At 37.5% G+C, this 16,098-nt stretch overlaps 1 protein-coding gene across 13 annotated transcripts in view; it reads left to right on the top strand.

Annotated features, from left to right (window-relative positions):
* Window positions 1-11,396, top strand: part of dnmt3ab (DNA (cytosine-5-)-methyltransferase 3 alpha b) — a 514,213-nt gene extending 502,817 nt beyond the window's left edge. For all 13 annotated transcript variants that reach the window (XM_072251369.1, XM_072251365.1, XM_072251366.1 and 10 more), the window contains 2 exons: window positions 6,276-6,394; window positions 7,258-11,396. In XM_072251369.1, coding sequence (XP_072107470.1) covers window positions 6,276-6,394; window positions 7,258-7,399 — 261 coding nt within the window. In that variant the 3' untranslated portion in view covers window positions 7,400-11,396. The remainder of the gene's footprint in view (window positions 1-6,275; window positions 6,395-7,257) is intronic.
* Window positions 11,397-16,098: the final 4,702 nt, after the last annotated feature.

Raw genomic sequence — 16,098 nt, 5'->3', positions numbered from 1 at the left:
TTTGTTTCTCCAGGCAGCCACGAAACAAAGAATATGAAAGTCATTCAGAGAGAAACACCAAACTCACCCTTCCCCCTGCACACACATAATAAAGAACAGCATCCCAATCATCAGTCCCCAAAACCCAACTCCTCCCATACAGAACAGGACAGGAACAACAAGCCCCCCAAAACAACCCTTCTGCGCACAAAAAAATAACAGAACGTGAACCCCCAAACACCCTCTCCTCACACAACAAAACAGAAAAGGAACAATTAATAAAACACACAGAATATAAAAACCCTAAGTCTGAAAAAGTCCACAGTCCATAAGCGCAGAGCCATGATACCATCCTACGATATCACCAACATTCATCAAAAGAGAGGGACACCATGCGAGGCAGAGAGATTGACCCGCCTGCCACAGTGATAGGCCACTCACAGCTTCTTTCTCCAGCAGCAGTCAAAAGGCAGGCAGTCGCTCATCTCCTGCATTCGCATCGATGTCTCAATCTTCCTCAATGCTTTAATCAGTGATTAATGGACTCTTTAAGCGGCAAAATAGCATCGAACGTCGGCCCTTTACATGGAGGCCGTCCAATACACATTTGCTTCCTGCAGTCTTCTTGGAGACAGGAAAGCTTTGATCGCTCAATTGATCTTCAAGCTGTAAATCACAGGCTCTAACAGTCCCAGAAACACATTTGAGATGAAAAACAGACAAGAGCGAAGTATAAAAAACATTTTCATGAGCTATCTGAGAGATGTAGACTGAGGGAGCACTGTTTGCTGGAGCTCAAAGTACATGTATGTCACCGTATACCAGCGGTCCCCAACCACCGGGCCGCGGACCGATACCGGGCCGCAGAGCATGCGCTACCGGGCCGCGAGGAAACGATATGATTTGGCGATGTGAGTCAGCTGCACCTTTCCTCATTCCCTGTCACCCACTGTTGAGCCATTACGCATGTGAGGTCATGACCCGCGCATCATCCATTTCAGCGCGGGAAGGAGATCAACTCCTCGAGCTTGCAAATGACAGCGGGCTGAAAAGTCTGTTTGACATAACATCTCTGCCGGCATTCTGGATCAAAGTCAAGGCTCAATATCCTAAGATAGCCACGGAAGCACTGAAAACGTTGCTTCCATTTCCAACATATCTCTGTGATGAATGTAACAAAAACTAAATTGCGGATTAGACTGGACATAAGGAACCCCGTTCGAGTATCGCTGTCCCCCATCACCCCTCGATAGGACCGTCTTGTTGCAGGAAAGCAAGCCCAGGGCTCCCACTGATTCAGCGATATTGGTGCGTTGCAATGATTTTATAAGTTCATACGGGGAAAACATGCGATGTGTTTAATATCCAAACATTACTTAAAATGTTATGATGCTATTGACTTATATAACCATATAACAATTACAGCACGGAAACAGGCCATCTCTGCCCTTCTAGTCCATGCCGAACGCTACTCTCACCTCGTCCCACTGACCTGCACTCAGCCCATAACGCTCCATTACTTTCCTGTCCATATAGCTATTCAATTTAACTTTAAATGATAATATCGAACCTGCTTCTGACACTTCTACTGGAAGTTTGTTCAACACTTACATCAAGCTCCCCTGTCCCCCCCTGATAATTGACATCGCTATATTCATGCGAGGAAAATGCGCTGTGTATTTAGTATTAAATTCGTTAGATAAAGCCTTTTAGAAATGAAATTGAGTGTATTAGCCATTTATCACCGATATTCCGGTCGTGATTAACATACAGAATCACCAAAAACGATTTGTAGAAAAATAGACACGAGCGCAAGGCTTCATGGTCATTGTAGTCTTTCGCTGGGTAAACGCAACGTATTTGAGTGCTACTCTTGTCCGTTGGCAACCATCCCGCCCCCCCCCCCCCCCCCCGGTCGGCCGGTCTGCCGGTCCGCAAGAATATTGTCAACATGAAACCGGTCCGCACTGCAAAAAATGTTGGGGACCCCTGCTGTATACAACCCTGAGATTCATTTTCTTGTGGGCATACTCAATAAATCCTATAACCATAACAGAATGGAGAAAGAAAGACCACACCAACTGGGCAGACAGCCAGTGTGCAGAGACAAACTGCAAATTAAAATGAAAGAAGAAATAATAAATAAATAAACAAACAAACAAACAAGCAAGCAATAAATATTGAGAGCATGAGATGAAGACTCCTAGAATGTAAGTCCATAGATTGTGGGAACATTTCAAGTGATGGAGCGAGTGAAGTTATTCCCTTTCTTTGTAGTTGCCTTTTTGTGCCGGGCCCAGAACAGGCCCTCTGATCTGGACCCTGACCCTAACCCTAACCCTAACAGTGGGTAAAATAATAATTTCCAGAAATTAGCTCCCCCTTCCACTAAAGTAGCATTTGATAGGTGGTTCACAACTGGTTTATGAATGTTTTTAGTGTGGACTGCACATTTCCACCCTTATCTTTTAATGTGCCACCAATGCAGAGTGAGCAAGGAATTGATGATTATACCTGGAGCTGAGATTATAGTGTCACAAGGTGGAGTCCAGGACCCAGAGTTGTTGGAGATGAACGATGAATAAATAGGTCAGGGAATGTGTAGGTTGGTTGTAGTGGATTGCTGGACGGCCAGGCTATTATAAGAGAAAAGCATAGTTTTTTTTATTATTGTTGATAATTTTTTTGTGTAGTGCTGGTCATCAAGGAGTAAGATTGGAAAAAGATTCTAAATTGAGGAGGTTATTGGTTTTTTATTATTCTTGTCACATATGCCAAAGTACATTTAAAAGCTGGTCTTGCATACTGTTTATACAGATCAAATCATTACACAGTATATTGAGCTAGAATAAGGTAAAACAATAACAATAAGTTTAGGTTTAGGAGCCAGATCAGGGTACATTTGGAAGGTACAACAGATTAATAGAACCACAGAAACATAGAAATCTACAGCACATTACAGGCCCTTCAGCCCACAATGTTGTGCCGACCATGTAAGCCTACTCTAGAAGGTTATAGTTTAGGAGTAGGATTTGTATTTCAAAGTAGGGGAAGGAATGCTAATTGCAGAAGTACAATTGATCAACGGCTGAAGATCAGCAGGCAGGGAAATAATGTTGTTAGTGAGGGCAATATGATTGGCAATCTGGGATGGATTGGCTTTCAGAGGGCAGAGATTCATAATTGGAGACCTCAAAGGTGCAGTCAGAAGTTTAAGGTTGGTAGTTGGGCATGTAGAATTGGTCAGTGGGTTGAGGAAATAGAATGATAGTACTGGTTAAAATAATTAGTTAGGAAATGGTACAGTGCTCAGGAATGAGATGGTTAGTCAGGGGTAAATGATAGGTGAGTAAAATTGGGAACCAGATGGGATTGATAGTGGGGGTTGTAGTTGGGGAGAAGGATGGTTGTTGAACAAGAATTGGAAATCAGGTAGGTGTAATTGGTGAATGATTAAAGCTGTTGGGGTAGGATTGTATTTGGGAGATGGGATTGATAATTGGTGAGCAATGAATTGGTAGGTGGGCTGAGGGTGAGTGGTTGTTGAAGACTGATTTGATAGTCAATATAGCATTGGTAGTAAGACATAAGAGACAGGTTGGTAGTTGGTGTGGTTAGGGGAAGAATTTATAGTAAGTAAGGCAAGCACTGATAATCAAAATTGATAGTCATCCGGTGGTAGTTGGTGAGAAATTAATTTAGTGGATAGGATTGGTTATCAGAAGGTATGGTTAGTTGTCAGTGGGATGGATCTTGTATTTGGGGGTTTGCTTTGTGTTGTTGGAGGATAAGATTAATAATTAAGAAAGAAGGATTGGTGGTCAGGTGGTAGAATTGATAGGAATGTAAATTTGGTAGTTGTGGGTTGGGTAGTTAATGGTCAACTAATGAATGTGTGATTGGTCATCTGATGTTTAGGCGGTTGAGTAGCCCAGTGATTGCAGGGATAAGGTGAAGACTGTGAGCTTGATATTGAGTGCTTGCTTTGGATGTAGGGGTGGGGTTTCAATGGGCTGATGAGAGCCTGCCTTAATGCTGACCTCTTAGTGTGTTTCCAACACCAACAGAGGAACCATTTAAATTATGCAGACGTATGGCTCGTAGACGCTGTAAAAATATGATTCTGCATGAATGGTTCATCAATAATGTAGTCCACAGATGAACAGTTATAAATTCCATCCATATATGGTGTGCTGTTGGAAACATAGAAAACCTATAGCACAATACAGGCCTTTTGGCCCACAATGCTGTGCCGGACATGTATTTACTTTAGAAATTACCTAGGGTAACCCATAGCCCTCTATTTTTCTAAGCTCCATGTACATATCCAGGAGTCTCTTAAAAGGAAGCATGTCTATAGATATAAAGCAAGTACCAAAATGTTTTTAAATGAAATTGTATCACAAAACACTGAAAATATGGTATTATATAAACCAATATCTTGACATAAATACCTTATCTGAAGGCTAAGGTCTTCACTGATATTTCTTGTTTTGGTAGCACTTGTGTTAATAAAGATGGAATGATGAGAATAGAATCTTCTTCAGCTCTGTAATGTTATTCCTCATTATTTTGATACTTTGAATAATATAGCAGAGCATGTATCATTGGTTGACTGTCAATGCAATTGCTGTAAGCTGCTGCTTGAAACAATTGCTTATTGTAACTCATTTTCACACAACCTATTTCTCATATGAGTTAACTTTATATTATTTATGGTAATAAATCACTCCCATTTCTGGAATACCAGTAGTTTGCACAATAATAACCAAGGCCATGTGCATTCTGGGTGAACATTAGAAAATTGCTAAGTTCCTTATGCAATTGCAATTTATTTATATTTTTCTTACTTTGTTCAAACAATTCCTGATTCTGGAATTCCAAGCACATAAGAAAAGCTATTGGCTACTTCTGACTTTTATGATAATTGCACTGTTTTTAAAACATTACTACATTTTTTTGAGATAGAAAACTCCTTGGATACACAGTAATTCTATGTAATTTCATTTCTTGAAGTGCTGCTATTTAAACTTGTATTCTCATCATATCCTTTCCATAGTGTGGCATTCTGTTAAAAGGCAGTAGACAAGTCTTCTGAATGATTTAGTTCTGCCAAGGTTATACACAATTGTGAAATAACTGAGATCATACAGTATACGCTATAGTGTAACTAAGCATCTTCACTAGTTTACAGCTATGTTAAAACTACACCATTGTTCCATCAGCTTGGGTACTCTGATCAGTGCTATTGTAAAGCTTGCTTTAGTCTGCTGAAGGTAGACTAGTTTGTATGCATTCTAAATTAACAGGGAAAGCTTGGCAGTTTGTTATCTGTTCCGATAATACAAGCTGACATCAAGCTCCAAAGTTTGTCAGCAGTATTCATTTGCCTTGACCATTACCAGTCTTGGGATTCTTTTAATGTGAAGGTCAATATACCCTAGAAGTCAACTATCCATCTGTATTGCATTGGGATATCCGAGGGATAAGTTCAAATCCCGAAGGGGCCTTGAATCCACAAAGTTTTACTCAGAGGCAAGAACGTCAAGCTTACAGCTGTTTATATCAGGCTTGTCAAGATAGTTCAAGTGAGAAACTGTTTTCTCAAGTGAGAAACTACAAACTCTACATGCAACCAACATGCTTTAGAGGATATCAAAATCAAGGGTATTAATATTTTAATTACTGAAAAGAAAAGGATATATTTGAATTTGTGCTGAAAGTTATTCATTATCATTAAGAAACCTGCCGAACGTTTGCAGCTCAATGTAACGTTGCAATGGCAATTGATAATTTAAAGCATAATGTCTTGCCTCAGTTTTCTAAGCTTACCCTTTACTTTTTCAAAAAGGATTTTATCCATGTGCAGAATGTACAAAAAAAGATCAAGAGGGAATGCCAAATATCCCTCTCCATCTTGATTTATTTAAATTCTAATTCTTATCAGGAAACATAACATTGCTTTAACAATGATAGGTCGTTATTGTATATCTCCATTTTTGCACTAATGAGAAATGGTTGTCATTGATAAAGATGCAAAAAAATTGAAAGACTTTGACTTTTGTGTTCATATATGCTTGATTATAGAAATCTGTTATTTATGTATGTGGGGAATATCATTAACATGAAACCAACAACTCATGCTGTGCCAGTAATGCAAAAACTATTCTGTTCACATATGCCAATGTTTCTCAGGAAGTTGTTGTAGAATGAAAACTGTTGGTTTCATTATTGCAGGGTTTTTATTTGGTTTTATTGGGTCGTTTTGTCTTAAACTTAACTTTTTTTTCTTTTAGTTCAACAAAGTGAGAACCATCACCACTAGATCTAATTCTGTTAAGCAGGGCAAAGATCAGCATTTTCCAGTCCTAATGAATGAGAAGGAAGACATTCTCTGGTGCACTGAAATGGAAAGGTACTCTTGTTTCAATCATTCATAGTCTTTTTTTTCCTTCACCTCCACTTTGCTGGTAAAATGCTGACCTCTTATTGTCAGGGTAATAAATTGAACACTAATCTGGCATGGTTTAATAAAATGTTTTTTTCTTGGGCAGCATTTTCAAATCTATTTTACTCATTCGTTGTGGGAAGGAGCCTTTGATGGTGTGCAAAATATTCAGATCTATCTTAATATTTGTGAACTGATAATCACAACTCCTCTTAAATTTTCTTACTAACATGATCTTGTATTTTAACTGCCTTTGCCTATGCCTGTACCTACCTGTCTCATTTGCTAAACCTCTGTTTGTTTGTTTATTTATTTATTAAGCTACCAACAAGATTTTTAAACTTTTCATGGATTACTTGAGTCTCTGAGAAAATGCCAGAAAGAGCAATCATAGATATGTTGCCAAATTTCAGCTTGCAGCAAACATTATATTTTAGTCCAACAAAATACAAGCAAAAATAAACCATCCATGGTTCTGGTCATCAATTTATGTTATAACCTGATTATTTTTGAAGAAGGAATATAATTATTCTCTATTAGTTTATGGAAAATTTACTTGGGAGAATACCATTTAGAATAGCTTGTCTGGTTTGTCATCTGAAGTTGGACTCCAACTCAACTGTTTGAAGTAAAAATAATACAGTTTAGAAATCTCTGTCTAAATTTAACAATTTTGCAGATTTCAAATGGAAATAAAAAAGTAGATCAAGTTACTTGCATATGCAAGGACTGGTGAGGTTTTAATGAAGCAAAAGCAACACATGCCTCATTGGTATGAAATTTAATTGAAATATAGCTAGACAATAGAACTATCTTTACTTTCTCTTCAGGGTATTTGGTTTCCCAGTCCATTACACAGATGTCTCCAATATGAGCCGCCTTGCCCGACAAAGACTTCTGGGGAGATCCTGGAGTGTTCCTGTCATACGTCACCTGTTTGCACCACTGAAAGAATATTTTGCCTGTGTTTGAAAGCAAAGAAGACAAAGGAACTTATTATATAAAAAAAGAAATTAATTTACTCCAAGGAAAAATATCATATTCTGTTAGATGTTACTTAATTTCACGTATTTTAAATGTCATCCTTTTTATCCTATTTAATTTTTTAAATGTTTTTAATTTTCAGCTATTTTAATGTGTGATTTTGTAAGTTTTGTTTTTGTTGTGTTCAAGCTGTACTTGAGATGAGGCTGTTCAATCCTTTGCAGCACTGGGAAAAAGACAATTTTGCCTTGTGTAGGTGGATAAGAGCATCAAGAAGAAGCTGGATATGAACAGAGCCTGGAACATCAAGTCAGCCAGCTGAGCCTTACCTTACCAGCACCATTTCTGGTATCTATCTCAAGCAAAAAAATCACAGCTACTTACAAATACTGTACATTTTCAGGTGCCTCCAACCAGAAACCACAAAGAAACAATATATCAGCTGCCAGTATATTTCATTTCATAACACTGATTGTTGTTTGAAAAAGGTACAACTGTGCAACGATTTCTGCAATGGTGCTTTTACAAAAGGTGATTGAAAACATCAGCTCTGATGTTGCCTTATCGTTTACAAGAGGCAGAATTGTAATATAATCAGGAAAGAGCAACATTTAAGGTTGTCGAGGTGGTCTTTAGTGGCTTGGGTTTGAAAATATAGCAATGTTTTCACATGCTCAAGAGGCCACTTTTAAGGACTCTTTACCATGACTGTAATTTTTCTATCATGTTTGTACAATAAGAAAAAATATATAACAGAAAATGGTGCTTTTTTCTTAGGTGTGCATCCTTGGGCCAAGACCTGGTGCTTATCTTACAGGTCACTTATCGGCACCACAAATAGCCAGCCAACATGCAGTGATGTTTTTGGTCATCCAAAACTAAATGACAGGCTGCACTTTTTTACTGAAGGACTGATGAATTTTTTACATCTGTGATTTCCTTTTACTTTTAGTTGATTTTTTTTAAATTTCCTTAGGGGTCTCTTTTATACCAGAATATACCCCTTCTTATAGCTGCATATAAATCAGGTACAAGTCAATACAGTGCAGCTTGATGGTGTAATTTTGCTGTTTGTTTTCTTTTATTTCCATTTCCTTTGTTATCCTTTGGTTTTCTTTTTGTTAGCATACTTTTTTGTTGTTTATAAGTTGTTTATGCGAATCGTATTTCTACTGTCAGTACTTGATCAAACACAGCCAATAGTTTTCCTTGAAGCAGTTCTTGATTCATATGGTGCTACACATTTTTTTCTGAAATATTGAAAAAAATCTGCTATCTTGACTATGATTAATTAAGCTCTCATGGTCAAGGAAAAGCACTATTATTTTACTCTTTTAAGAAAAGAAAAAGGCATTTTAACTTTGTACTTGAAGGAAAAAGAATCAGTTTCATGTGTTTTAGCCTAGGCAGTGCCGTAGTTGGTGCTTATTTGTGGGAATCATGTATTCATATTGAAGACAATGTAGTAAATTTGCTAATCCTTTTACTGTTACATATGTATTTGCTTGATCCCCAGCAGCAGTGCATTTTCTTTCCACATTCCATGCAGCAAGCAGTATGTTTGGTTTTATTCCTTCATTTTACTGTCATTATAACTTTGATAATATTTATTGACAATAATGTGCATTTCAAAGTTAAGAGAATTCACTGAAGGTTGCATTTCAGTGAATATTGTATTACTGTGTATTGCTTGTGACATAGCTGTCTATGGAAAGGTCAGTACGTGCAGCAGATGTAGCAGTCAACCTCCATCCTGTTTTCAATGCCCAATAATGCTCCTTTCTTATGTACTTGTGCTGGAGAACACTTGAATAAATGTATTGTTTTTTTGTGCAAAGTGTACACAGTTGTGTATCGGTTTGTTGTGTATTCTTTTGTTCCTCTAGTATATTGTTTCTTTCTACTGTAGATCCAGTTGGCTAACTTTGAGGAAAAAATATACAACTTTGTCTGATCTGGATCCTACCAATCAGCCAGTTGTTGAGTAGGCGGTTTGCTGTTGAAAGCTGCTTACTTTTTCATTTGGAAAATAGTTTATTCTGAAACGGCCAGCTTTATACATTGACACACTAGAAAAAAACAGTTTCTAGTACTGTATGTGAATGTTTTTAGACTTCCATTTTTCCATTTCTCATGATGAAGGAATTCTGCTGTCCTGAAAGCTAATGTTTTTCAGATATTTGCATCTGGTCCAATGAAAGGAATCATGTGCAACACTTTGGCACGTTTACTAGAAACCAATGGATGCCTAGTGTTCTGAACTGTGCACTGCTGTGTTGTGGGGAAATTAAGCTTGTAACACTGCATTTTTTTCACCACATGGGTGGCCACATATTGCCACCAACTTGCTTACCTGCTGACTTCATTGTGGACATGTTTCCCAGTACAAATGGTCCCAGGTGCGTCACATTAAACAGAGTACTGAGTTGCAAAGTGCTGATATTATTTGACAATACCTACAGTACAATCAGCCTAAAAATTAAGTAATAAGGTGTTAAAGGTAACCTTTAAAAATCTGTTCCATTTGGAACAGTATTAGCCTATAGTTGGGGAAGCACTTTTTAAACTGGTAACAACTTGAAGGACTAAACAGTTCTTGTTTTCCCTCTGCATCCTGACATGCAGTTGTGTTGTCAGAAGGGAACACATTTACAAATAAGACCAGGAGCTTCTAATAAAATGTAAATCCAAACAATACCCCAATTAGGTCAATTAGTACAGATTAGTAACTAATTACTAATACATGATAATTTTGAAAAATATTAAGAATGGGGAACTCTTAATACTCTATTAGCCAGCAGATGAAAATAGCAAGGAGTTCTCCTCACTTAATTATATATTTTTCTATTTATATTCTCTCCCAAGTGTTACCATTTTTCCCCAACATGACTGCTCACCTGAATGCTGCTTTCTTTCAGTTAGGGTAGTGGCGAGCTCCAAGCTGTGACTTTTTCCAAAAAATAAATCACACTATTATTCTTCTGACATCAACATAAAGTCAGCATGCAATCAAGGCCACATGATAAATGGCTGAATTCATTCTAAGTTAAGAAAGTAGATTGAAGCGTTATAAGAGCTTGTGATTTGATGTTGCAGTCTTTGCATTTTAATGTGCTCTAAACATTATAGTTTTGTTTAATATATAGAATATATCCAACATGTAGCTGGTAGAGAAACCCATTTGCTGTGGTGCTAAAGTATTTGTCAAATGACAAGTTTGAACAAAGTTTTATTTGCTTGTGATTGGGTGTCTCCAGCAGAATGTGGAATAAAATTGCCCCCTACTCAATGTTCATTCCTGTTCCGTTATCCCAGAGCAGCAATTCTCCACAGCTTGAACCGTCCCATCCTCCCCACTGAAGTATGAAGCATCATGGTGCTAAAGGGTGGCAACTGTAAGGATTTAAGGGGGAAAAAGTACAAACTATTTTTTTAAATGCTTTAAAAAATACTCAGTACACAGAAATCTAGCTGTGATAAATTTGGAGTCCATTCTGGAGCACATTGTATCACACCAGGGTTAATGGCAACTCCAGTGTCTCTGAGGTTCCTGAACTCCAGTGCACAGAAAAACTATCTTAAAGGGATACTGGGATCAAAAAAAGTGTTTTTTTTTTTTGTTTACATACAATGCAATGATGTAATTTACTCAGATAAAAATAATTTGAATCACTTGATTCAAAATGGTGCATGCCTATTATCTTTTTCCAAACAAAAAGGATTTGTCAAACACTTTTTCATGAAGACGGTATCCCTTTAAATATTAAAATGAGGTATTCTCTCATCTCTTTCCTTTAATATATACCCAACACCCATCATTGATATTATGAATATATAAGGTGTAACCCTGATATGTGACTGTTACTGTAAGGATGATTAATGTAACTGCTCAGAATTTATACTGGTACATTTATTTGTGACTGTATGTCTGTTAAACCTCAATAAAATGTTATACAAAATTGCACTGCTAAGCAATAAATGTATGATTGCCTTCAGTTTGTTAATTCCTTGGTAACTACATTCATGTGATGCTACTTCTATCAGTGTGAAAAGCTCAAGTACAATTCATTCACACTTTCCATATTGTTTACAAAAAAACGTTTTGTTTTATTTATCAAGATACAGCGCGGAATAGACTTGTACGGCCCTTCGAGACATGCTGCCCAGCAATCCCTGATTTAGTCCTAGCCATTTTATAAAGCGATAAAGGTATACATGCAAATAAAAGAGTGGGTTTCTACTAATATTAGCAATGCAAATTTTCAAGACAATCAAAACTTTTCCATGACTGTATGTGTTGACACAGCAAATAAAGTATTGTGAAAGCTGACGGTGCTGAAAAAGCTGATTTAATCATCAATAGTGGATTGCCTCAGACAGAATGGAACTTGTTCTTATATCAAATCAAAATTCATGCTTTATTCTATTCAGCAGCTTTATAATCAGAGATTGATAAGTGGCAGACTAATACCCAAATAATAACATAAAATGTTGGAAGGAACATGCCCATTGAATCATCCCAGCAACCCTGCCCGTCCCCACCCACCTGGGAACACAAATAGTCATTTTCACTAATCAAACAGCACCCATCAGAATATCGAACTCATCTTAAATGCTGTGATCAATTTAACTCCATCAATTCCATTTTCTTTATGGACCTTAATCATTTGAAAATTTTAAAAAATGATCTTTTTAATGATGAAATTGAATTTTGCTTAAACAATCATGTTAACTAGTATTATGGCAATGTTATGTGGAATGGTGGTGGTTATAGAACAACTTCGTCCACAAAGTGAATGTTAATACAATTCCTTGCGGTGGCAGGGCTTTGCACAAGTTTGTGAAGCAGTTATACACGTTAACATCCTACTGTGATATACTTTTCCCAATGAAGCCTCACAATGCAATCTTGTCTGGCAGATTCCATGGTGATTTTGTGTGGAAAGGCAAGCTTGCTTAAACTATGATCAAATTAAATGCGCTCAAATCCTTTTTTTTTCCAACTCTGTTCTTGTTGAGATTTTGTAGTACATCAGAAAAAGGATAGTGTTTTTAGAATTAGGTGTTTAAGGGCAAAAATACTGCGTTAAAACATCACAAAGAGTGTCAGAAGTTAGATCTCTGATCATTACACTTATACAGATGCTGCTCGCAAGACATGCATTTATTGTCTCTGCTTAAATGTCTGCCAACTGGAGCCATACATAAGCCTTGTGATGTAAAGTCAGAGGATATCCATCCTTAAAGGATATTATTGAAACAATTGGATCTTTCTTAAAGAAAATCTAGGTTTTTTTGGTTACTATTACAGACTAGCTTTTTTTATTTTACTACCAGATTTATTAAAGTTGTTTCAAAAGTTGAATACAGACTTCAAACCTTGAGCTCAAATTAGTTGTCACTTCAAGATATTTTGTCTATATTCAGAAATATTTTATTAATCATTCACAGCTGAGTGAAAATCATTGCAGTACTTTGAAATATCAAAAGTACTTTCTCCTCTTGGCATAAGTGAATGTATCCTAAACTTCGTGTCCTTCATCCATACGGTGTAACGCTATGGAGTTTAAATGATTGGAGCTACAATGGTGCCTTAAATAAAATTGATTATAATTCCAAGATTAGATGAAGCATCAGCTTTATATTTTTCATCCTTTTCAAAATTCATTAGTGATAACTTGCATGTAAATTTATCACACGTTTTTCCGTTAATCAATCTATAATTACCAGGGTTATTTTGACTTCTTTGAGCATAAAATGCATTGTCCTTTTTCCCAGTAAACAGGAGAAATACTTTTCCAACAAAATAGATCTACAAAATAAGATTATATTTCACAATTTCTGTATTTTTAAGTTTCTAACAGGTTTTCTTGTTCAAGTTAGGGGCCTGGTGGAATGTCCTCCACCTATGTGTGAATGCAGCTTCAACAATTTTCAGGAAGTCTGACATACATCCCTTGTCTGACACCAAACTCTCCCATAACCAAATATTCCCTCCGATATTGACACATTATTTCTACAATAAATACCATTGAGAAAATAAACCATAGCATCTTGCCAAAGCTACTCTGACAGCAGTTCAAAGACCTCAGGACCTCATGCACCAGAAGGACAAGGGCTGCTGGCATTTTAAAAATCTAACACCTTTAGGTTTCACTTCAAATCTCACAGATACTTGACCTGAAAATATATAAAAACTCTTTTCTTACCACTGGGGTCAAAATTGTAAATATTCCTACCCCAAATCCTGTGAGAATTTAGGAGAAAATTGCTGAGAATGTTAGTGTCTATACTCACTTCTAATTTCTTCTGCGAATATAATGGTGGACTATTTTTTGAACAACTGCAGATCTTCTGAAGTTGTGATTCCCATAGTGTTGTTGGTTAAGGGGCTTTATGACATTACAGAGTTGGGAAGGGCATTGATAGAGCCGAGGGAGAGAGTTAGTTCCCATGAGAGGGGGATAACAACAGGGGATTAAGAATCAAGGTGATTAGCAAAAGAACCAAAAAGGACATGAAGAATTATTGTTACACAAGTGATTGAGAGTAGTAATGAAGTCAGATTCAATTGTCAAATTCCAAAAGAAGCTTGGTAGGTATCTGAAGAATTTGGGGGTCCATGGGGAGGGGGTAACGTTGAAGTAACACACATCAAAGTTGCTGGTGAACGCAGCAGGCCAGGCAGCATCTGTAGGAAGAGGTTCAGTCGACGTTGAAGTAAACCAGCTTAATCAAAAAGGAGAGTTAAACACGCTCTCTATCCCATAGATATAGGACAAATATTACATGCCCTTTTTCATCCCAGGCCTGAATATTATCTGAACTTGCAAGGTTCTGAAGTGGAATGATTCAATTTCAGGGATTTACAATTGGCATTTCTGAACTTATGATAAAGCTGCAAAAGGTAATTGGGTGCAGGGTATTGCTGAATAACATTTGTAGCAAACACAGGTCCACAGAGTGGTTGCCGTAAAACCATAAGACATAGGAGCAGAATTAGGTTATTCAGCCCCATTGAGTCTGCTTCTCCATTTGATCATAGATGATGTATTTCCTTTCTCAATCCCATTCTGCTGCCTTCTTCCTATAACCAGTGATGCCTTTACTAATCAAGAAACTATCAACCTCCACTTTAAATATACCCAATAACTTGTCCTCCATCGCTTTTGGTGACAATGAATTCCAAGGATTCACCATATTCTGACTGTAGAAATTCATCCTCATCATCCTTCTATTCAGAGGCTGTGCCCTCAGGTCCTAGACTCACACACTCCTGGAAACATCCTCTCCACATCCACTCAATCAAGGCCTTCTAATATTTGATAGGTTTCAATGAGATTCCCCACCCCCACCTCAATATTCTAAACTACAGTGAGTTCAAGCCCAGAGCACCAGAGCCATCAAACAATCCTCAAACGATAACCCTTTCATTCACAGGATCACTCTCTTCAAGTTCCTCTGGACCATCTCCAATACCAGCACATAATTTCTTGGCTATGGGGCCTAAGACTGTTTACAATACTCCAATTGTGATCTGACCAATGCCTTATAAAGACTGAGCATTACATTTTTGCTTTTATATGCTAGTTGCCACAAAATAAATGCTAACATTGCATTTGCCTTCCTTACTACTGACTCAGCCTACAAGTTAATCTTTCAGAAATCCTGTACTAGGACTGCCAAGTCCTTTGCACCTCTGATTTCAAATTTGTTCCCCATTTATAAAATAACATTTGTTTCTTCTACCACGGTACATGACCATACAATTCCCCCTACACTGTATTCCATCTGCCATTATTTTGGCCATTCTTCTAATCTGTCCATGTTCTTCTGCAGACACCTTGCTAAAAGGTTACAGTGTTACAACAGTGAAAAGAAGTCTTTCAGCCTACTGATCTGTCATGGCTCTATGTAAAGCAATCCTGTTTCTTTCACTCACTGTCTTCTCCCCACAGACCTGCAATTCCTTTCTGATACATATTCAGTTCTTCATTGAATGTGCCAATTCTTTCCGACCCCTGCCAATGAATTCCTAACCCAAGCACTCACTGGATAAGACAATTTTCCTCATGTTACTTTCAGTCCTTCTTCAAATCATCTGCATTCTCTCTTCCTGGATTTTGGCCCCTTTGCTAATGGGTACAGTTCCTCGCCATCTACATGGTCTATACCCTCCATGATGTTAACTATCTTTGTAAATCTCCACAACTCCCTTTGACCCAAGGAGAGTAACCTAGACTTCTCAAGTCTATCCGTAAAGTTAAAGTCCATCCTCCCTGAAATTAATTTGGAAACTCTGTTCTGCTCTGCCACAACATGTGGCACCCAGAGCTGGTCACAATGCAAGAGTTTTGGCTGAACTCATGTTTTATAAATTTTCAACATGACTTCCCTCTTCTTGTAATATTTGCTTCTACTTATAAAGCCCATCTCATCTTATCCCTTATGCTTTTATAACTACTTCCTCAACATGCCTTCCCATTTTCAGCAAATTATATGCAGGCACTCCTATAGCTATACATTATCATAACCTTTTAAGAATTCTCATCTCCAGTTTGTAGTGAGGCGATTCTCTGTTTCCTCCATGCTCCGCAATCCTTTTCATTCCATCACTTTCAACCTAAATAATAAGCAGTTTCTGTGACACTTTATTAAGTGTCTTTTGCACACCGTATCACATAAGT

This window comes from Mobula birostris, chromosome 2 (assembly GCF_030028105.1).
Source record: "Mobula birostris isolate sMobBir1 chromosome 2, sMobBir1.hap1, whole genome shotgun sequence".
In the NCBI taxonomy this organism is placed as follows: domain Eukaryota; kingdom Metazoa; phylum Chordata; class Chondrichthyes; order Myliobatiformes; family Myliobatidae; genus Mobula; species Mobula birostris.
The sequence above is the reverse complement of the archived record's forward strand: the minus strand, read 5'-3'. Positions and strand labels throughout refer to the sequence as shown.